At 37.2% G+C, this 22,916-nt stretch overlaps 1 protein-coding gene across 1 annotated transcript in view; it reads right to left on the bottom strand.

The window, feature by feature from the left end:
• The window catches only part of PCDH11X (protocadherin 11 X-linked), a gene marked incomplete at both ends in the record, with an annotated part of 453,149 nt that overhangs the window by 413,059 nt on the left and 17,174 nt on the right, over window positions 1–22,916 (bottom strand). The window contains 2 exons of the mRNA XM_082323174.1: window positions 7,142–9,628; window positions 12,703–12,750. Of these exons, the coding sequence (XP_082179300.1) occupies window positions 7,142–9,628; window positions 12,703–12,750 (2,535 nt within the window). The remainder of the gene's footprint in view (window positions 1–7,141; window positions 9,629–12,702; window positions 12,751–22,916) is intronic.

Below are 22,916 nucleotides of genomic sequence, written 5' to 3'. Positions count from 1 at the left end.
TTTTAAAAGTTAAGTGAATACTTTCCAGTTATTTAAAAGGTGATCATTTATTACAAAATGTGGATAAGAAAGCAGGAAGTACTCATTTTTCACTACGACTATTGTGCCTATAAAATGAGAAAGCAGTGATTCGATCAATTCTATTTATGATCCATAGCAGCATTATCATCATTAAAAATATTATGGAATAGATATAAATAACATTTAATTCTTAACATGTATAATGGTGCTATAAGTGACAACAATTCATTTGTTTTTCTTTTAAATGCAGGGAGTATAAAGAACTTTACATTCTCTTTTTAATGTATGAATAAAATTTATTGCTCCCTTTTAACATATTTATAGAAACGAATTCCTAATTGTTTCAACTAAAATAAATAAGGAAAAAATCTGGGACAAGAAGATTACAAGCAAAATAAATTTACCATAATCGCCAACTGTGAAGAAGGATGGGTCACATTACTTTTTTCTTAGCAAAACTACGTTATAGAACACTATAGCACAATGTACTAAAATTTCTTTGTCTTTTCTTTTTAAAAAATTCTTGCCCTTGATACCTTTCAGTAGGGCAGCTTGAACAGTTCATCGTCACTTCCAAACCCCTCTGGAGATCAGACGATAAATTTCTTCGGCAATCAGAGACAGGACAAAGGGCTTTCTCGTGCTATTTCCTTGTTTTCATGTTTGCTGGCTTAACATCATTGTGTACACGTACGACTTCAGTATATAACATCAGATGCGATGACGTTCAGAGCTGGCAAACAGAGAAACAGCATGAGAATAGCCCTTTCCTGCATAATTTTCCCCATATATTGTAAAGTTTGTTTCCAAATTTCTACCATGTCAATCACTGTATGGTTTGAGAAGTACTCAACTATTGCGGTTCTAAGTAACCAACCATTTTTGATGTGTGTGTTGTTTTCAGGTTTCTATACACAAGCAAAGATCTGCACACATCTATATACACATAGCAAAAATGCTGAAACAGAAGGAGCCACAGAAATAGCTTCTATATATGTTATTCTAGATTTCTTACTATTTTTTTTTGCTTTATCATTTCGAAACCCCAAGTGCTGTTGCAAGATTATACCTATCAGAAGACTACCATACTCCCTAGAACATGTTCTACAGGTTTTAGCAGACTTCATTCAAGAGCATTGTTCCAAAGAGCATAAAATACTTTGATTTGAAGAGTTATTTTGCATCTTTGATCTGTATTTATCATCAACAGAGTCCTAAAAATTCACAGAAATCAAGCCATTCCAATCAATTATTTCACAGGAAAGAAAGCACTATCAATACCCCAGTCACCAAGACACTAGCCACTCACTGGTCAGGAAATTGCTATCAACTGCAGATTATCGAGTGCAATATCTTCTGGGAGAAAATAGGAAAAGAAAGAAGTGTGAAAATTAAACCATAGTTAAATCAGACTTCTTTGCTGACAATGGTTTATAGCTATAGGTCATTAGAAAAAAAAAAAAAAAAAAAGTTGGTTCATGAGGAGAAGAGAGTAAACTTTTCAGTTATCCCACTGAAAAATGAAGGTGAAATGCACTTAATGTTTAGGAAAATTTATGCTGCTACTATTCCAAGGCAAGCTGCTACTGGACAGAGAATTGCATATCATTCTAGCTTGCATAAAAATCACCCAGTTATTAATGCTGGAACTTCATCTACCAACTTCAGTATAAACTCAGTCAATGACTTCTTACTAGGAAAAAAAAAGCCTTTGTTTTCTCCGAATTAGTTTTTACTTAGGTGTCGTATTCAAAATTTTTCATTTTTCCTCACACAAAACATTACTTTCTTTTTTCTTTTCTTCCCATTTGTGCTCTGTTTTTGTCTTCTACTATGAGATAAGGGGGTACACTTCCCAAATATCTTCCCCCATGCTTTTCCAGTGAAAAATATATATTAAAAGAACAATTCTGAAGAAGTTTTTCTTTAAAGTGTTCCACAGAGGAAAAGCATTTTCTTGACCAGCTTTACTTCAGTAGTACTGCACATTTAAGTAACGGCTCACTAACTTCCGAGTCACAGACTTTCACTTATCTTTTCTCCAGATGTGAATTTCAGCTTTTTTCTGAAACGTATATACATGGCAGCATATCCGAACTACCAGCAAAATTATCAGCCAGAAAATTAAGAGAAAATAACAAGAATATTTAGAATCATAGTAATCAATTTTGAAATGGCTTTTAGGAAGGGCTTATACCGACAGCTATTTAGCTGATATTTAGAAGAAAATGTTCTCTGAGTGTAATTTACTCTGTATCTGTCAATGCAAAGTATCAGTGTTAGCTCTATACCCTTTTACATATCAGAAGCATCAGCACTGCCTACTGATTATTACAGTATACTAGATTAAACTCACTAGTCTCACTGTTATTAAACAAAACAATAATTCTTGCAGCTAAAGATTTACATAACAGGCGAGTTTTCAGAGCTATCAGTTTCAGGAACAGTGCAATATTCTTTCAATTCACATCCTAAGCACACTGTTCTCACAGTGAGTAGGAAGTTATAACGACATTTCACCACATTTCAAATCAGAATCAGAAAACCAAATGTACCATAACTGTAAGCAGGTCTAAACAGTCGCTAATGAGACAGCAGGACCCCAAACAGGCAACGTATTTTAAATGAGGTCTACTTCCCGTTCAGATTTCTACAAGGAATATAATGTCTATCTCCAGTCAGTTTCTAACCAACAAGCTGAGCAGAGATCAGTGTCATCTGAAATTTCTATTCATAGGTATGGATACGTTCACAGATGATAGAATCCTGGCAACTAAAAGCAACTAATGAAGATTTGCATTAGTAAATATGAGAAAAATCAATCTGCACATCTGTTCACTCCCTCAACAATTTCCCAAATATGGTACAGTGTACTAGCAGTGGAGCTAAATTAACATACAGACCAGAGTCCACTGTGAAGCAGGGAGAACCACCAAAAGGCATGTAATCGTAGACGCAGAGCGTCATTGCGCCTTCCACCTCTGTCAGTGGAAGAGGTGGACTGAAACTGAACCAAGTCCTCCAGTGGTGCTTTCAGGAACAGTTACACTTCTTCACTAACACAGAGTCAGATAAAACTTGTTCTGGAGTTAAAGTTTACAATAGCAATACAAAAGGTCATGGGACCTGGGTGTTTATTTTCAAAGATTGCTACTGTTCCTATAGTATGCATTGTACTATCTTCAAATGAAAAGAATGTCTGAAATCGGATTAGTTAAAAGAAAGGGACAGGAAGGAGCATGCATGGGAAGTTCTAATGAACCTTTGTGGCAGTAGCTTCTTTGAACCAAGCTGCCAGAGATAACATTGTACTCTATAATTATGCATGTTTTGAATAGACAGGTTGATACCTAGACAGGCATTCGAATTGTCTGAAAGTTGTTTAAAGCACTTGAGCAATAATTTCAGATTTTAAAATTGTGTTACATACTACATGAAAACTAGACTGGAAAAACCTCTCCTTTCTTTTCATCATTCCAGCACAAATGCAAAAAGAATTAGAAGATTTGTGTCAGTATGGAATATTTCACATAGTCTGCTCTCTCTAAGGTAAATGTCAAAAGCAATTGAGCTTTTACAAAGCTTGCAGACAGATAAACTTTAAAGGTGCTGTATGTTTTTCTACCAAAGAAATGCATCTTTCTGTGAGGCCAACGACTACCAAAACAATGAAAATCTGATGACACTGTAAGTCAGTTTGATTTTATGAGCCTCCAAATACCCTAGTTTGAAAATCCTTATTATGAATAAGACGACCCTTCACAATTTATCACTTGGTAGAACTTCTTTAAAAGAATTCTCTCTACTACAACCCAAAAGAAAGCATGCTATTCTGAAGGTCTACTGTCATCAGTATTTATTAATTCCTACTGTGTAACTTCAAAATAATATTGATCTCTCTCTCCCTTGCCCTTTCTCACACACAACAGAAGCTTGATCTCTCTCTTAGAAGAGATTACATTAGGACCATACTTTTCCCTCTTCAACTTCCTGTGGAGTTCATGATTCAACGTGTCCTCAGCTGCTTCAGGAGTCTGTAATTCATTCTCCATAAAAATTTCAGCTGTTGCACTGCTGTATTTATTTGCCCACATGACCACTAAAGAGATATTTTGGTTTTTTAGAAGAAAAATCTTTCCCTCTTCTCTTGCATGCTTTTTGAGTACAACTGCTATAATGACTTTCTGTCATTTTATAGATCACTTAGACAAATTTAGCAGTAAAGCAAACACATAATTTCCTTTCTTTAAAGACTTGAATCAATACCATTCAGACAGACACAAAATTTAGAGCTTCAAAAGAAAACATATTTTTAGCTTTAACTCAGTATTATTTTAAATATCTAAGTAGAAGGTCTTGCATGGAGAAGACTAAGAACAGTTGAGAGGTCAGCCTATTAATATCAGCACTCATTAGAAACTGAAGAGAGATCTTCACGGTGAATGTAATCATCTTTAGTCTCCTTCAGAGAGCTTTTGGCTTGTAAAAGTCATTACAGTAATTGTTAGTGATAAAATAAAATATTTTTTCTCACATTAGACATCTTATTTTCTGTTTTTAAACTAGTACACCTCCCTTTTTAATGGAACTTATTCTCTCTCAATTCTCCGGGCTGTCCTACAGTTTTCTGAAAATTCAGAGAATGCACGAGACAAATGCATCATTAACCAAGAACACCCTGTTAAGTCTCCGAGGCTGGAGGATGGCAGGACAGCATGACATCTGAAGCACTGTAGCAGAAGCTTATTCTTGTGTTTCGTTTCTTTACTGGCTAACAGTGACAACTCCAAGTTAGTCTGACCCGAGCCACCTGCTATAGCCCCACAGGAGATCGAAGTATACAGACTACAATATACAAACCCAGGTTAGGAGTAAGACTGACTTTGAAAAGATCTGCTGACATTTAAGAAATAGTTTGCTTGTTTTTAATTATCATGAAATACAATTCTGCCTTTCTGATCATGGTCTAACACAAAGGATTTAAATCTATTGGCCTTTCTTGCCCAATTTATGTAAATAAATACATTAATGAAATTACTCATATTTTATTTAAATAGTAATAAAAATGTGAATTCACACGTTTAAAGGTAAATGTTGTTTTCAAATTAGTGTAAAAGGCCATTTATAGTGAATAATTATACTTTCTCCAACAATGTGATCACTTTCATACAGAAAAATAAACCTAAAAGAAGGATAACTGTAGATTTAACAAAATCAATACAAATAGTAGTATTAATCTCTTCTTGATACATTCAGCACATCATACTAATATAATTTCAGGTACAGCTATATGAAGATAAGCTAATATCAGGTAATGAGTATTAAAAAAACCCAGTTCTATTCTGTTCTTCCAGATAGGAAGCCCCTGTCATTGACCTTTAAGGTACAGATAAAAGAAAATGCTCTTTTCCCCAACCAGCTTCTAAAGAGAATTGCTTTCCATTCTACTTTAAAAGTCCCTTCTGATGGAGAAGAACTATGTTAGTAAAAACCTAGAGAGTCATGAGCTTGCTTTCTTTGTTAGCAGCATTACTGCATGATAAAGTGTATTTGAGCAGACAATGGAAGAACTTTCTGGCTCAGAGGAACTATACCAGAACTCAACTGAAAAATCACTTAGACCAGGCCTACAGAGATGCTGAAAACAGCACCACCCTCCTCAGAGTTATGAGAGTTCAAACAGATGAACAAATTAGCAAGAAGCTTTTCCAATGTGTAATTGTAATTAACACATTCAAATATCTTTAATAGAAAATACTCAAATCTCAAAAAGCCATACATTTTCCATTGCTGTCATGTCTTAGAAATAAGAAAATCCTTTCTTTCCCCCTTCAATTTTTCAGTTAATGCATCTCAGAAAAAGATGAAAGTTTTACAAAGCATAATGATACGGACTACTGTACAGATTTGTGTTGGTAAGGGGAATAAAATACAATAAAATAAACAACCCATCTTGCAATTTTCAAAAATATGATGACTACTTTGAATGAGGAGCTTTATTTAGGCACATTTTGTTATCACTATAGTGGTAATAAAACAAAGCCCACAGAAAAAAATTCAAACCCTTAGCTGGAGCAAAAAGTCTAACAGTCAGTTGTGCTGAGGATTTGTTCCCGAGCAATAGTATTAAAATTATATTATCAGTAATGTAATAAACTCTCCTGAAGTATTTGTTTCTTTAATGATTAATTCCGTGACTAATTAAAGCTTAACTAGAAAACTATTTTCACTGAAAACTTCATGTTATTTGTGAAGAAAGAGAAGTAAACAGACAAACAGCAAAGCTTTATTATTAATGAAACTTTCCAGAATATGGATAGACATTAAATTCAATTTCCAGTGACTTAAAGCCTTTCTGTAGGGTCTTGGAGAATAAAAGGTACTTTGGTTCTCATTTTATTTTTAATTTTAAGCTGAGGATTCTTTAGACATTTCCTTTGCTGTGCTGAATTTCTGAGAAGCTAATATCTGGTTTATCAGGCACAGCAACAAACAAATAAGAGCAATTGTACTGATGCTTTTAATTTTCCCCTAACTTTGCCCGTCGACTGTGTCATTCCACCAGATTTAAGCAGTCCAGTATGTTTCTATTCTGAAAATGGCACTGAAACTCTCAGTGGAAAATCCTTGTCTGCTTTTGAGAGACCTTGAAGTAAAGCTATGCCCAAATGAAGGCTGCAATTCCAGACTCCATTAATATTAAGAACCACTTATCAGATCCTGTAAAGCTTTATTGCTTTCCACCTGGCCTAGATTACTTCAATTCTTGAGCATACAATACTACAGAGGACAGCACCATAACCCCCCGCTGCTTTACAGAGCTGCACTAGGTACTGCAGTACTGCAGGAAGTGCCATACTGCCATCTGCAGCCAGGAATGCCCGCCAATGTAATCACTCACTGCTCAATTTCCTTACAGCCAACAGTCATTTTCTTTTCATTTTCTCCCTCAGCAGTGATGAATCTCAAATTGCTTACTTTTCAATGCCTCAATCAAACATGACCTTTCAAACTTTTAATCCTTGCAGAAAAAGTTATTTTGCAGTGCTTAGAGCTAGAGTTATAGGAATGGCAAAGTAAGAAGGGAAGGAGAAAGAGAGCACCTTAACATTTCCATTACCTGTCTGGTGTGTATGGGGCCTGGAGTCTTGAAGCCTCCTTGACAGCTGCATTCAGAAACACTGTAAGGGTCCGAGCTGCTTGATGAGCACTTGGAAAGCGAGTCACAGCCCACCACAAAGGTGTTATCTAGAGGCAGTTCCTGAATGACATGGTGCTTCTTGGGGGGTACAGGAGTCTCGGGTTTAATTTGAAAGGTAGGCTGCGGAGAAGCAGACTTGTAGTGCTTTGCTAAATCTGGGCTATCAGGCTTAAATGTGGTTGGTGTTGTGGCCCAGTTATATTTTCCCATAGTCTGTTCTTCTAGCTCTACGGGAATGTCTAAAGTGCCATTTATGTGCTCGTGGCCAGGATCATCAGGCTTAGATTCTTCAATAGTCACAAAGTTGAGGAGGAGACTTTTTGGAGAGCGCTTCTTCTTCTTCTTCTTTTTCTTGATCTGCCTATTCTCTTGGTTTGGGGAAACCCATTCACCACTCTGCTTGTTTTTTTGGACAACCTTGTGCCTAGGCGTCTGGCGGCACCGTACTAAAGCAGTAACAAAAATTACCAGAATAACTGTCATAGTGCCTGCAATAATGGCAATGATGATCTTGACATAATCATTGGTTTGCGGGGTTATCTCACCATCCCCAACATTCTGGCCAACCGGAGTTTCCATATTCCTGCGCACTAGCTCTTGTACGTAGGAACTATTGGTGACTGTCTCATTCACAAACAAATGCACGAGAGCTATAGTATAAAGCGACTCTGGCTGTCCTAGGTCATTGACTTTTATCACCAGTCTGTGCAAGCCGTGATCTGATGTAATTACCTTCTCTTTCAAAGTAATATTGCCTGTCAATTGGTCAATTGTAAACAAGCCCCTTGAGTTCCCACCTATGATGCTATAGCGGAGCTCCGCATTCATTCCTGTGTCATTATCAACTGCAAAGACTTTAGTAACTACAGACCCTGGACTGGCCGATGTTGGAACCAACTCATACGAATAATTAGATGAAGGAATAACAAAAACGGGCCTGTTGTCATTTACATCAACAACATTGATGGTCACTTTGGCAGTCGAGGAACGCTGCAGTCTTCCTCCATCCACAGCTTTTACCTGGAAAGTATATGAGCCCTGCTGTTCCCTATCAAAGGTAATGTTAGGTCTTATTACACCAGTAAGTGGATCTATAATGAAATTATCTCTACCATTTAATATAGAGAGAGTGACTGCAGCATTCTCTCCCGAGTCAGCATCTGTAACTGTGATAAGCCCCACTGTGCCATACATGGGTAAGTTTTCTGGCACATAGAAATTATATTCATTATGTGTGAAAGCAGGGCTGTTATCATTCTGGTCCAGGACAGACACTGTCACAGTAGCATTGGTTTGCAAGGGTGGCATCCCGTTATCCTTAGCCAGCACAGTGAAGGAGTACCTGTCTTGCTTTTCTCTGTCCAGCTTTCTCACTGCTGTCAGAATGCCTGTACGGCGGTCAAGGTTGAAAATAGGGGGTGCATCAGAACCCAGGATATAGCTGATCTCAGCATTACGCCCACTGTCAGCATCCGTAGCACTTATCTTGGTTAGCTGAGTACCAGGAGCATTGTTTTCAGGGATGGAAAGACCTATGATAGGCTGTGTAAAAACTGGGGCATTGTCATTTTCATCTTTAATTTTGATCAGGAGCATTGCAGACTGGTTTAACGGAGGTTTCCCTGAATCTGAAGCCACTATTTTAATGGCATATTCCCGTGTGGCTTCATAATCTAGAAACGTGGCTGTCTCCAGAAGAAACTGATTATCAAACACTGGTTTTAGCCTAAAAGGGACATCATGATCTGTAAAACAAGTAACTTTTCCATTCAGATCAGCATCCTTGTCCATTACTGTTATCAACGCAATTTTTGTATTAAGGGGAGCCTTCTCAGACAAAAGCACTGTCCCGTTCACTGGATTGATGATGTATCTTGTGTCTATTGAAGGGACATTGTCATTAATATCTGTAACATTAACAGTCACTGTTGCTCTTGATGGAGTTGAACTGCCATCACTTGCCAAAACAGTTAATTTGTGTACAGGAGATTCCTCCCGGTCTAGTGGTTCTCGTATAGTGATGAGGCCAGTGGTGTTATCAATGGCAAACAGCCTTTTGGCCAAACTGGAGATCTGATTGCTGAAATAGAAGTGGATTTGTGCATTTGAGCCCAGGTCTGCATCAGTGGCATGGAGCTGAGAAACAGAGGTGCCCACTGGAGCATTTTCTGGAACGCTAACTTCAATGTCATTCTCTTTGAAGACTGGGCGATTATCATTCACATCAGTCACTGTGACTTGCAGGATGGCAGTGCTAGATCTTGGAGGACTTCCACCATCTTCAACTTTAATTTTCATCACATAGGTATCCTTCTGCTCCCTATCCAGGATCTGCTGGACAATCAGTTGAGGCCACTTATCTCCCTCAGGTGTCTCAATTATATCAAGACCAAACACATTTTGACCCTACAAGACACAAAAAGAACATCCTTTATCATGACAGTATATTTAAATATTTCATTAATGTTCTGACATTGTAATGGAATATATATTTTTATATATACTGTACACAGGAATACACATTTATATATTTAGCTTTATTTTGCAATATCTGATTTTGCTTTAAGTTTTAGGGCCTTAAGAAAGATTCAGAGCAAACATGAAGAAACGGATACTTTAGAAAAACAGGAGCGGTGGGCTTGGAGAGAGTGGTTGTGTGTTTTGTTTTGTGCTGTTTTTTTAACTAGTTTCTCTATTTCTACAGAAAATTTATTAAATTCCTGGACAGATGTAATTTGGTTTCTCTATTGTATGAGTGAGTGTGGAGAAGAGGAACAAAGCCAAAGTTCAACCACGTCCAAAGGCAAGACAGTATGCATACACTGGAGGACCGAAACCAATATTCAATTTCAAGGAAAGCAAGAAAGATAAAGGGACTCTTTCTCTGTTCGTGGAACAACTCTGGACATGATCCGAAACCATTAGCGTAAAAAACCCCACTATCATCATTGAAAAGGGGCTTACTACATAATTCAGGCATTAGATGGTACAGGCAAAACTAAGTCATAACAATTTATTAGAAATATATTTAAAAACTCATTAAAGCTATTCCTTTCTTCATCATTATATATTTTATATTTGTAGTGAAAATTACAATCCCAGTGAGAAAAGAAGACCTATTTTCATTTCAAAAAATATCACAGAACTATGAGACCAATTTGAAAATAATCAATTTTTTTCATGGGGTTTGTTGAACAACTGACACTCCCGGAATTGCGAAGAAATGCTACACGTATTGCACACACACAGCTTCTTTTAAAACACTAGTGTTGACGAAGTAGTCTGCTAAAATAAAGATTGGAATTTAGAACTTGATTACCCTCTTCTGCTGTCTCCTCAGACAAGCGGGGATTAAGAATATCACAATTATTCTATCTTCTCCCATCTCTCAACCCTTCAAAGAAAGGATGTAAAGGCAATTTTCCAGCCCTGTCTCCCGTAAGGGCAGAGCTAGAATGCAGATCACTAAAGCTGAATGTATAGGATGACCAGAAAAAGAAAGCATCGACAAGGATGCTGACTAATCAGGATTTTCTTTTTGTGTGTCATACTTGTAATAATGAACAACTGCGTCCAGCCTCATTCTTTTTGTTTTGTGCTTGTCTCACCTTTACTCATGTAATTTCATGTGCGTTCTAAACTGATTTGAGACAATTCAGACCAAAGGGAAAGAAAACGTTCCCAGTGTGCGAGGTTCCTTGTTTATCATTACCTGTAAAAGATTTATATTCACTGTATCTTGCTACCCACCGTTAAGTGAATGCATTTATAGGTCTAATTCTGTGTAAGGCTGTACTCTTTAATTGATTCATTTTCTCAAAGACAGAATTTGACCCTACATAAGTAATCATTTATTTAATGGAAAAGAACTATTCATCCACATTTCAAAAATTACTGTGCTACTTGCACAGTATTTGGGACAACATTAAGTTGCAACTAGGGACAGTCTAAAGTGAACGGGAACACATTTTGAAACAATAAAACAAACACAGCTTTGACTTCTTTAGCAGAAGGCATATGAAAATATAAGCCTTCCAAATAATTTCTAAATCAAGATACACATTTTGAACCAATTAGGTTAAATTTTAGAATGGTAATTCTACGCTGATCTCTTCATGAAGGCAGACTGTGAGTTTCCTCTTCATCTTCAATCTGGCTAGCAGTTATTTGCAATAAATTTCATAATTACTGAGAAATGATGAATTATATATTCTATGCTTTAGCATAGATTTCCAGAAAAAAAAGTAACAGAAGCTAGAGGGAAAAAAAAACCTGTCAGCTATCTTTTACTTCTTTATTTGTACACAAGTTGACAGATGGGCACTGATTATTCTGTCATTAGATCCCACAACTACAACAAACACTTCATATAGACTTTGAATACATGCAGTTATACATATGCATACCCATTTCTGCTTTTCTTTAACTATCAAGTATGAGAAAGATATTTTTCATTATAGCATACGAGTTTGATATAAAATATAGAGCTTCAGTTCCCCATCACTAGCAGTACACTACTGGAGAAACAGAAAAGAACGCAAAGATCTCTTCCAAGTTAATTATTAACACTTGAGTAATTTTCTATGGAAAAATATTATCCAAGAGTATTTCTTGCTATTCATTACAGGTTTATACACATTTTTAAACCACCAAAAAAAAAAAAAGCACACTACAGAAAACCATACTTTCTCCTAATTCAAGCAAGCCTATTTCATGTTGCTTAAGGGATAAGGTTAGGTGTGACATTATGCTGCATTTTAACAAACGCATTTTCGAAGAACAGACAGCTCTCCCATTCTAAACTCTCCAAAAAAAGATGAAACATTCAAGAAACATATTTTTAAGATTATAAATATCTAATTCTCTCCCTTATGAGCAAAGAAACTGAAAGTTAAAAATCCTGAGAGAAACATGAAGAAAACCCCTCAGGATTAAATTCCTGATGTTGAAGTAAATGGCTCTATCATCATTAAAACCTCACTGAAAATTTCCATTAGGGTCAGATTGTTATTTGGATTGAACTGTACCTCAGTCACCACATTAGCCCAGTGATCTGAAGTTTTCGTTCACACTAGGAAGGGTATGAGTCCATAGGAAAAGCATAATAGATAATTAACATTTATATAGTACCTTTCGCCATTAAAATGACTGACTGGTAAAAATAATCCGCTACATTATTATCTCCACCACTACAGAAGGATGGGAGGGAGAAATAAAAAATGTTGACTTTTTTAATCTAAAAAGACACTTTAAGCAATGTAACCTAACTATTTGAGACAAAACACGGTTATGACCATCTCAGAGCCAGGATTAGCTTTAAGAGGTTCTGGCCCTGATCACAAGATTCTTTCTCAGGGCAATAAGCAACTCTGTTACCTTATTCAATTTTCATAACATCCTTTTCAGCGGATTCATGCACACAATAGTCTCTAAATAATGAAACTGTTACTCTTGTTGAACAATCCCTACCATATATTTACCTGCTCATTTGTAATGGATCCAAATGTCCTTTTCGGAGCTGTTTTGGGCTGTCATGTAAATAAAAAAATTAGAGAGCTTTTTAAAAATTGTAACATTAAGATAGATTAATAAATACATAATCATGACACATGGACACTTAATGTGATATGCTAGAAGAGCTTCTAGTATTATGGACAGGACTGCACATGACAAAGCACACCTAAAGACTACACATAACTTGCCTCTAGACATACATATTGCAGTACCACAGTATCTCACCACAGTGTTTTGTTAAACCCATGGGGTACTGACTACCTGGACATTGTAATCCACGTTCTTTCAGGCCACAAATTGTAACGTGGGCTTCATTGTTGAGAGGAATGGGAAAAAAGACCAGCTTCTTTTTAATGCCCACAACAGTGGCATGGTCTGTTGTGTTCAAACCATGTTATGAACTTACACTTTCAGACCAGTAAGTTCATAGAACGCAGTAATTTCTCAAAGAAATAGGGAAGGGAAAGAAAGTGCTAAATAACCGTATAAAAATGACTGCTTGTGATACAAAATACTCTGAAGTTAAGACAGTCTATTAGTGATTATTTCTTAAAACATTACAAATTATATAATTGTATATAATAACTATACATTGTCAATTGACAAAGAATAGATCAACATTGTCCTCAATCTTCATTCAAGAAGAGTAGTTTGAACCTTTAGAGAAAGACACACAAGCAAAGACAGCTCATTGTTTTGTGTCTACAACTTTGCCCTATACTTATTATCAATACTCATCTTCATGCACTGTAAATGACAAACACATTATAGGCTGTATGTTTTTAGTTCAACTGAATCTTAAACAAAAGTCAAGGGCTAGACAATGTGCATATAATAAACTTTTAGTAATGTTCTACAGTAACTCATTTCAATGAATATTGCAACAAGCTAGAAGTGCACGCTTATTTATTACGTGTCAACAATCCTCTAAAAATCAGCTAGTTCTATTATTTCTAAAAATCTTACTCTGCCTGAAATAAGCTCATTTAGAGCGGCTAAATTCCAGCAGGCCAAATGCAGCAATACTGGGAAATAAAATGAACTAAATGTTAAAAAGACGAAAAAAAAGAAAAAAGGGGGGGGGGGGGGGATAAAAAGATCAACTTACCATTAGAAAGTAATTCACTAATTCATTAAAGTAATCAATTAATAATAAAAGTTTGGCTGAGATGCAATCTTGTGTCCAAAGGACCCTAAAATCTTTTCAGGAAGCCCAGAAAACAATGCATGTTTGCTAACTGCTAGTTATTTCAGATGTAGCAACACAGAAAACCTTTGCAGGTCTCCTGCAAAGTTACAAGATAGGTCCCAGCTACTGTTCCCTTGTCCGTTTTTGTCAAGACGTGTGGAACTGCTCTATAACCGTAGTGTTATGTTACCAAAGAGTATAGTAGCACAATTTCAATTCCGAATGCAGAAAACTGAACAACAGTTATACAGCAGACAGCATATTTAATGAAAGCTGAAAATTAAACTTGCATTTTTCTTTCAAAGGTGATAATTTGGATGTGAAAATGTGAATTCCCAAAGCCAAGCTAAAGCCTTAAACACAAAATATTCTACATGATAGGCAATAATGGATGTAAGTTCCTACACTAAGTGCATATTACTACATTCGGATCTATAATACCCTAAGTGTTGTAGCTCTAATAAAGGTCCCTTATCTGCTGTTACTTACACAGTGTGCAATTCATGTGTTCAAGCATTCTAGAAGATTAAAATTTGTTGGACAGCTGTCCTGTTTAAAGACTGCACAGTCACCACCCTCATCACATCACACAGCTTACAACCCAAAGTTACTTGAAATATGTGTTATTAATACCAGCGGTTACCTTATGAACTGAGTGACAGTACCTCAAAGGAGAAAATAAAATTACAAAGGTAAGAAATTTTTATAATGCAAAACTCAGCAGATGCAAAGTTGCTTACGTATTTGAAACACTAGCTCTTTGTCAAAACAACTACAGACTTTTAATTTGTAGGCCAAGGTTCCTATGAGTTTTGTTCATTTTATGGTTTTCTGTCAGTATCACACGCTGTTTCACATGGTTTCTTTTGAAGCAAGCCAAAGCTTAGCTCTGAATAAACTGCTTACAGGTTCAAATCTGCAGTAAAAGTAGGACTTGGAAGCTTCCAATCATGCATGAACCTAAAGCGAGTTCTGTGCATTCAGCATCCTAATTAGCTCCATCCCTACATAAAAGTTAAGGACATCATTTATTAGCAATGTCTGTATCATAACTTGCTATTTTTTCCACCTCCAATTATAAAAGAGCTTTCATAAATGTAAAGCACTGCCAAAGATTTCCTCTCCATATATACAACCACACACAAAACCTTATTCGTCCTATGAAGCAAACAGAAAGTGAAAATGCTGTAGATGGGATCGATAAAACATGAGGATAATAACGAACCATTTCATGCTGGAAAGGATAATAAGTAAAAAGTATAATATGGAATTAAGAAGCAGACAATCAATGCATTTAATACTGATTTTCTGAAGGGAAAAAAAAAAAAAAGGCTAGGAGGTATACCTAAACACAAAGTTACTTCCTTGGAAATCTGAATTTAATGTTACTACAAAAAGACTTAAACAGTTCTAACAATTACATCGCTCAAGCCTCCTTAATCCTTTCAGATGGTTTGTTCCTTTCTGTAAAGAGTTCCTTTCAATCTTATCATACTCTGAACATTGTCAACTTTATTTTCTAAGATAGATGTAAGATAGATAGATAGACAGATAGGTTTTTCTAAGACGGAATATTTTTGCATCCTCCTCAATTCTTGGCATCCAGTTCTCAGAATATACTTATTAGATCATGTTCACCTCCATTAAGGAGAAACAATTAGAGACAGTGAATACTACATTTTTAATATATTTACTTTTTTTCTGCCCTAATTTGTCCAGTCTACACTTAAAGCAAGCCTGAAACTCTATACCTAAAATGTGTTAATATTTTTAATCTACAAGCTTTACAAGGGAGAGAACATGGAGAGCTGGAAAGTAGCAATACACACACTTAACATTTTCAAGACTGCACCAGGTTTCAAGGGCAATTCTCTTCCCATATTACATCTTCGGTCTGTGAAATGCTGTTTCACCTTTTTTTAATGAAATCTAACTTCTCTTTTGAAGCATGGATTACAATTAAAAACCAAACCAAACCCCAAACAAAACAAAACCCCCTAAGTTTTTCTTTTAATAAAAATTCTCTTCACATACCTCTACAAACTAGGATAGGAGTGATGGTGTATCCACATTACTGCATTAACATGCTATAAAGTTACCAAGATAATTGCTTACAAAAAAGTGGCAGCAGGAACTGGGCTGTCACTTGAATAGTCTTGCACAATGTAGTGTAGACATACAATTATATATTTCAGCAAATTTGCAGCTGCACCACAAAACTTTAAGGAACTTATCTTCACAATACTCCTGCTACATAAATAGTTGTACCACTATCTGAAGATGGGAGACTGAAGTACAGGGATACTTCATCAGTTGTCCAAGGTTTGTAACTTGTCTGAAAGAGTCAGCCACTTCTGAATTACCAATCAAGTTTTAAACTAAACTTTAGAACTTTAAACTTTAGAAACTAAACTTTAGAATTTTAAACTTTAAACAAAAGTTCTTTCATTTAGAGACACTCTTCCCAAAAGAAGAAAGGTCAATAGCTGCAGGTAAAGGAATTACGGAAGTAACTTCCCCTCTTAATCTCCTCCATTATAGTTTTTCAGAAGTATTCACAGACATCCTGTTGAACAGGAAACTACATTTTTAACACATCTGAAGGTGTTCAGATTAAGGTTTAAATATGTTTGAGCTTTGCTCTGAATTCCCGTGTTTCCATAGGTAGATAAAGCTCGAGATACCTGACTTGTCCTTCAGTATGTTCTCTGTCTTTGGAGTCACACTATAGATATATAATGAAAAAAAAATTAGGATTTATATTAGGCAACAATATATTCAGCAAGTGAATTTTGATATTTGCATTATATATGTGTGACAATTACATATTTGCTCAATTCCTTAGTTGAGAACAGCATGAGGAACAGAACCAAGTATCCCTAAAAAAGAGAAATAAATGAGTACGTGTTTTAGTGATGTAATTCTCTAATACCTCACTGTGCTTTTGGAGGCAACAGCTAACAGTTCTGTATTGCTGTTCAGAACAGCTCCTAAATCACAATCTCATTTTGCTTCAACAGCCAAACAAGGTATCTTAGGCTCCTATTTGCACATTTTAGAGCCCTCAGACGAATGCTCACGGGGTGTTGGAGCAGTGTGAACCTGTAATGTCCTCCTATTCGCTACCCGCTCTATAACCAGATCAGTACTTTCAGCCACTTGTATACAAGAAAATAGAAACAACTGGCACATTTCTGAAAATTCCTTTACCCTAAAGCAGAGACTGTCCAGTATCCTCAGCTTCCAGTAATTTCAGTGGGAACTGGGGGTAATGGACACATATGGATTTGGCTCATGACAAATGGAAAAACAAAAAATAAAATAGAGAGAAAACCTTTGTCCTTTGTTAAAACGGACCGTAAATACTTGCTAACCAACATTCATTAAATTAACATATTGTTATTATCTCATTCCCTCTCGCACACACGCACAAAAAAATTTCAGCTTATTTCTTTAAATACATGGCATCTTCGTTAAGGCAAATCCATATCCTAACCTCTAATGCTGTAGTTTTTCCAAGAAGTGATTTAGCAAGATTATCTTATTTGATCTGAGGCCCTTTTAAACTAAAGTTCAGCTGTGAGCAAACCCACTATATCTTCCCTTTATGTTTACACTTTAAGGAAAAAATGTTGACAAAACTTTCATCTGAATGGCATGAGTATCTCACACACCCCCCCCCTTCTCTTCAGGGATCCTAGCATCCAGAAGCACAAAGGAAATAAATGTGTAAGACAACATGTTCTCTGGCTTTACACCACAAGGACATTCTTTCACATGCAGAGACCATACTTTAATGGGTGTGGATGACTGCTTTATGAATTTTGACATTAAAAAATACACAGCCTTAACATAGAAAATTCAGAATTCATATGGGCAAAAATGTAACAGAATGAGAAAAAAACCAATATAATAAGAGTTCAGTTCTTTCATTTTGAGTAGACTGCCCCCAGCTTCCACAAACAGGCTTTAGAAATTGTAGGCCTGTCACCAATACTGCTGAATGAACATGATAGTAAGCCTTTCTCAAGACCTCCACTCTTTGCAGGGTTTTGTAAAACTCAAAAGACGACAAAGTTTGCGTGGGACATTTAACTACCACAGGATCATTTTTGCTTGTGAAAGAAATGAAGCTATGCTTTTCCAAATAGTGAAAACTTATCCTTTTTGTATTACTCTGAGAAAATAACAGTGAAACTACCATATTAAACTGTAAAAGTGCGTGATGTACTTAAGTGCAAGGAACCACTTCACTACACATTGGAAGATAATAAATAATACTGCAATTTCAAAGTAATAAATCAGATACTGTTGCTAAGAAGATGTACAGAGTGACAGGAAGTACTAAAAATAGTTTGAGAGAGACTGAATTCTAAAACTCATTAAATAAAAGTCTTTTCACCACTTTGATCAGGGAATGTAGGGGATAAACCGAAAATGTATTTTCCAGTGACGGATTTATCAGGAAGACAACTTGTCGTCTTCCTCCTCCACTGTAACTCACGTCTATTTATCTGAATCGGTAGAACAAAAGCAAGATAAAAAGGAAGAAACATTTCCTTACTATAAGGCAGTAACTCAACTCTGAAAGTTGATTTTGAAAAGAAATCTCATGCTACCTATGTGCACTGAAATGTCTAGTATATAAACTGTCATGACTTTCGAATTAACAAGTTATATTCCTAAAAACAGCTTCCCTGTGAGCTGTTTGGGATCAAAAATCTTAAAAGCATATTTGATACAAACTTTTATAAGTACTTACACTCAAGAATATATTCCTTTCTAAAAACAAAAATAAAATTCCAATTTTACTCTAATTGAATAAGACTTCTGCTATTTCTCAGACTTAAAATCAGTGATGAAATTGATACAATTCATTTGCAAGAAAGAAAATAAAATTAAGATTAGAATGGCATGTTTACAGGGGAAACACCAAACACTCATCATTCCATTCCAGCTTTTCTGCTAAGTTTTTGTTCACTGTTTAGATTCTCTAGTAGCAGTTCAGTCTTGAATATACACTATGAACTTTGGCTGATGGGCAGGGGTTTTTCCTCCAACAGGAAAAAATGTGGAAAAAAACCACAGAACCATAGAACACAATAAGCCAACATTTAAGCATGAAGAACACCATCTTCAGAAAGTAAATATAATATCTATCTCCTATTGAAAAGATATAGATTAGTCCCACCAGGTAACGTGTATCCTCCAATAAATTATGAACTATCTATCCTCTGAGGCTGAGACAAGCTCTCCCACAATTCATGAGAAAAACTGCATAGATAGAGTGGTTAATCTTAGCAGTAAAGTGAATGATGGGGTGTATCTGTACAGGAAAGCTAACACCAGAATAAACAAAATAGCTGAAATGTTATTTAGCAATATGACTGACGTCACACAAACTGTACTGTTCCAGAAAAAGCAAATTAAGCAAAGACAGTTGAAGCCATTTCTGTCCAGTAACGACTCGTGTAATCCAAGTCAGACAAACAGCAAGCCTTCCCAGATCTGGATCCACTCAAACTTCTTTCCTGAGGTTAATTCAATCACCATCCTAAAACAGATGTTTCCAATAACAGTACGCATACTGTTTGTGGCACAATAAAACTTCAAAGTATGAACACAGAAATTGGACCTGCGGCCTCTTCCTTAGTGGAAAATATCAACACCTTTTGGGCAACCAACATGATTTCAACTACCAAGGTGTCAGTGTGGCAAACAAGAACCGAGAACTTTCCCTAGATTCTTCATAACTACTCCACTATGATAATAACCTCAGGTTAAAGAACCATCACAATGCCCATAGAATTAACCTTGCTTTGACACACTTGCTAACAAAGACAGCATCTCTCAGCCACACACAGGTTCGAATCAGGAAAATGGTTGTAAGAAAGCACCCTCTGGGGGTGATAACATGCTCTGAATAATTCAATGTGAAGTTTAGCCTTCATATTCTAGAAATGTGATGTAAACAACTGAATCTACCAAACCAAAACTATTAAAATAAATCAACCTAAAATCCAGCAAAAACATGTTAACTTATGTCCACCAACCAGGAAACCGACCATCAGCATGGAAAACAAAACACACCTCAAACAATTTAACTTAAACACTCCTTAAACAATTTTTAACTTAGACACAAAGACTTAGACTATACCTTGATTTTTACACTTACTTAATTTCTATTTCTTTATTTTAAAGGGTTTAATGTATTGTTAGGATTCTTGCACATTAAGGTATTAAGCTATGAACAAGAATTCAATTTCTTATGTTTACGAAGCAGCGAGTTAAATGAACAGTTGATTTTTAATTCAAAATTTTTGTTAGGCACATTACTATTTTTAAAACATGCCTAGGACATTCTACCAACGGCCACGTCTGTCACTGGACATCAAATTCACATATGCTGAAATAAGACAAAAGAAGTACTCTCCAAGAAAGGATTGAATCAATTTGTTCATGGAAATCTGCAGAACTGCTCACTACAACAAAACAGTTTTCAGTTGTTACACAGATTCACAATTTAGAGCACTATCTCAAAATCCTAAGGTGACACTATAAACTGGTTGCTAAATTTGTTATACATTCTACCTACAGAGTCAAAACTCTACTTCCACCCTCAATTTACTTTACTTTTACCGTAAGAAGAGGCCTACTGTGGATATATGTGGAAGAACCCATTGTAAAATGTAAAATTAAATTAAATCTGTTTTGAAATTCAGCATTAAGGCTTTTAACAAAACAGCAAATCTAGACTAAATTAGTGAAAGTAAGTATGACAGCTGAAATGACAGAGCTTCCAAGAGGGCTAAGCATTATTGAAGTTTTTCCTTATTATGCTTTTAGGCACAATCTGATTAGTTCCAACAGCTGCCCAGCAGGAAAAGCCAACCAATAATTCCACAGTAATATGCATATTAATATGTTTCTTCAGTTTTCAGTGATTTCAGAGCCAGGTAGCACACAAGACTATAGCACGAACTTGTATCTTTTGATTTATAGTGATACTGAATATTTCAAATGCAAACCATGTCAGAAAATCCTGATCATAACAACATAAGTTGCTGCCTTAAAACCTCTTCTGATGAAAAAACTTGTTCCACCCACTAGTATACAAAGGAAAAACAAAAAAAACACAAGGGGAAAAAAAAATCACAGACTCATAGATTCATAGAATTATTTAGGTTGGAAAAGACCTTTAAGATCATCAAGTCCAACCATTAACCCAGCACTGCCAAGCCCACCACTAAACCATGTCCCTAAGCACCTCATCTACCCATCTTTTAAATGCCTCCAGGGATGGGGACTCAACCACTGCCCTGGGCTGCCTGCGCCAGGGCCTGACTGCCCTTTCGGTGAAGAAATTTTTCCTAGTATCCAATCTAAATCTCCCCTGGCACAGCTTGAGGCCATTTCCACTTGTCCCTTGGGAGAAGACACGGACACTCACCTCACTACAACCTCCTTTCAGGTAGCTGTAGAGAGCGGTAAGTTCTCCCCTCAGCCTCCTCTTCTCCAGGCTAAACAACCTCAGCTCCTTCAGCCACTCCTCAGAAGACCTGTGCTCTAGACCCTTCTCCAACTTCGTTGCCCTCCTCTGGCCATGCTCCAGCACCTCAATGTCCTTCTTGGAGTGAGGGGCCCAACACTGAACACAGGACTCAAGGTGTAGCCTCACCAGTGCCGAGTACAGGGGCACTGTCACCTCCCTGCTCCTGCTGGCCACACTGTTCCTGATACAAGCCAGGAAGCCATTGCCCTCTTGGCCACCTGGGCACACTGCTGGCTCATGTTCAGGCAGCTGTCAACCAACACCCCCAGGTCCTTTTCCGCCGGGCAGCTCTCCAGCCACTCCTCCCCACGCCTGTAGCGTTGCATGGGGTTGTTGTGACCCAAGTGCAGGACCCGGCACTGAGCCTTGCTGAACCTCATACAGTTGGCCCTGGCCCAACGATCCAGCCTGTCCAGGTCCCTCTGTAGGGCCTTCCTACCCTCCAGCAGGTCAACACTTCAACCTGGTGTCATCTGCAAACTTATTGAGGGTGCACTTGATCGCCTCATCCAGATCATCAATAAAGATATTGAACAGAACTGGCCCCAATACTGAGCCCTGGGGAACACCTCCTGCGACCATGCATCAACTGGATTTAACTCCATTCACTGCAACTCTCTGGGCCCAGCGAGCCAGCCAGTTTTTTAACCAGCAAAGAGTACCCCTGTCCAAGCCATGAGCAGCCAGTTTCTCCAGGAGAATGCTGTGGAAGACAGTGTCAAAGGCTTTACGAAAGTCCAGGTAGACAACATCCACAGCCTCTCCCTCATCCACTAAGCGGGTCACCTTGTCATAGAAGGACATTAGGTTAGTCAACCAGGACCTGCCTTTCATAAACCCATGCTGACTGGACCTGATCCCCTGGTTGTCCTGTATGTGCCACATGATGGCACTCAGGACAATCTGCTCCATAAGCTTCCCTGGCACCGAGGTCATGCTGACAGGCCTGTAGTTCCCTAGATCCTCCTTCCAGCCTTTCTTGTAGATGGGCGTCACATTTGCTAACCTCCAGTCAACCGGGACCTCCTCGGTTAGCCAGGACTGCTGATAGATGATGGAAAGCAGCTTGGTGAGCACCTCTGCCAGCTCCCTCAGTGTCCTTGGGTGGATCCCATCCAGCCCCATAGACTTGTGTATGTCTAAGTGGTGTAGCTGGTCACTAACCCTTTCCCCCTGGATTATGGGGGCTTCATTCTGCTCCCCGTGCCTGTCTTCCAGCTCAGGGGGCTGGGTACCCCAAGAACAACTGGTCTAATTATTAAAGACTGCAGCAAAGGCGGCATTAAGTACCTCAGCCTTTTCCTCGTCCTTTGTCACTATGTTTCCCCCTGCATCCAATAAAGGATGGAGATTTGCCTTAGCCCTCCTTTTGTTCCACTGTGCGTAACTGTTAAATTAGTCAGGTCTTTTGTTAGAGGCAATGAGTAACAAAAAGCAAT

Source organism: Platalea leucorodia (assembly GCF_965183815.1).
Source record: "Platalea leucorodia genome assembly, chromosome: 10".
Classification (NCBI taxonomy): domain Eukaryota; kingdom Metazoa; phylum Chordata; class Aves; order Pelecaniformes; family Threskiornithidae; genus Platalea; species Platalea leucorodia.
Note: the sequence above shows the minus strand (reverse complement) of the source record. Positions and strands in the feature narration are given on the sequence as shown.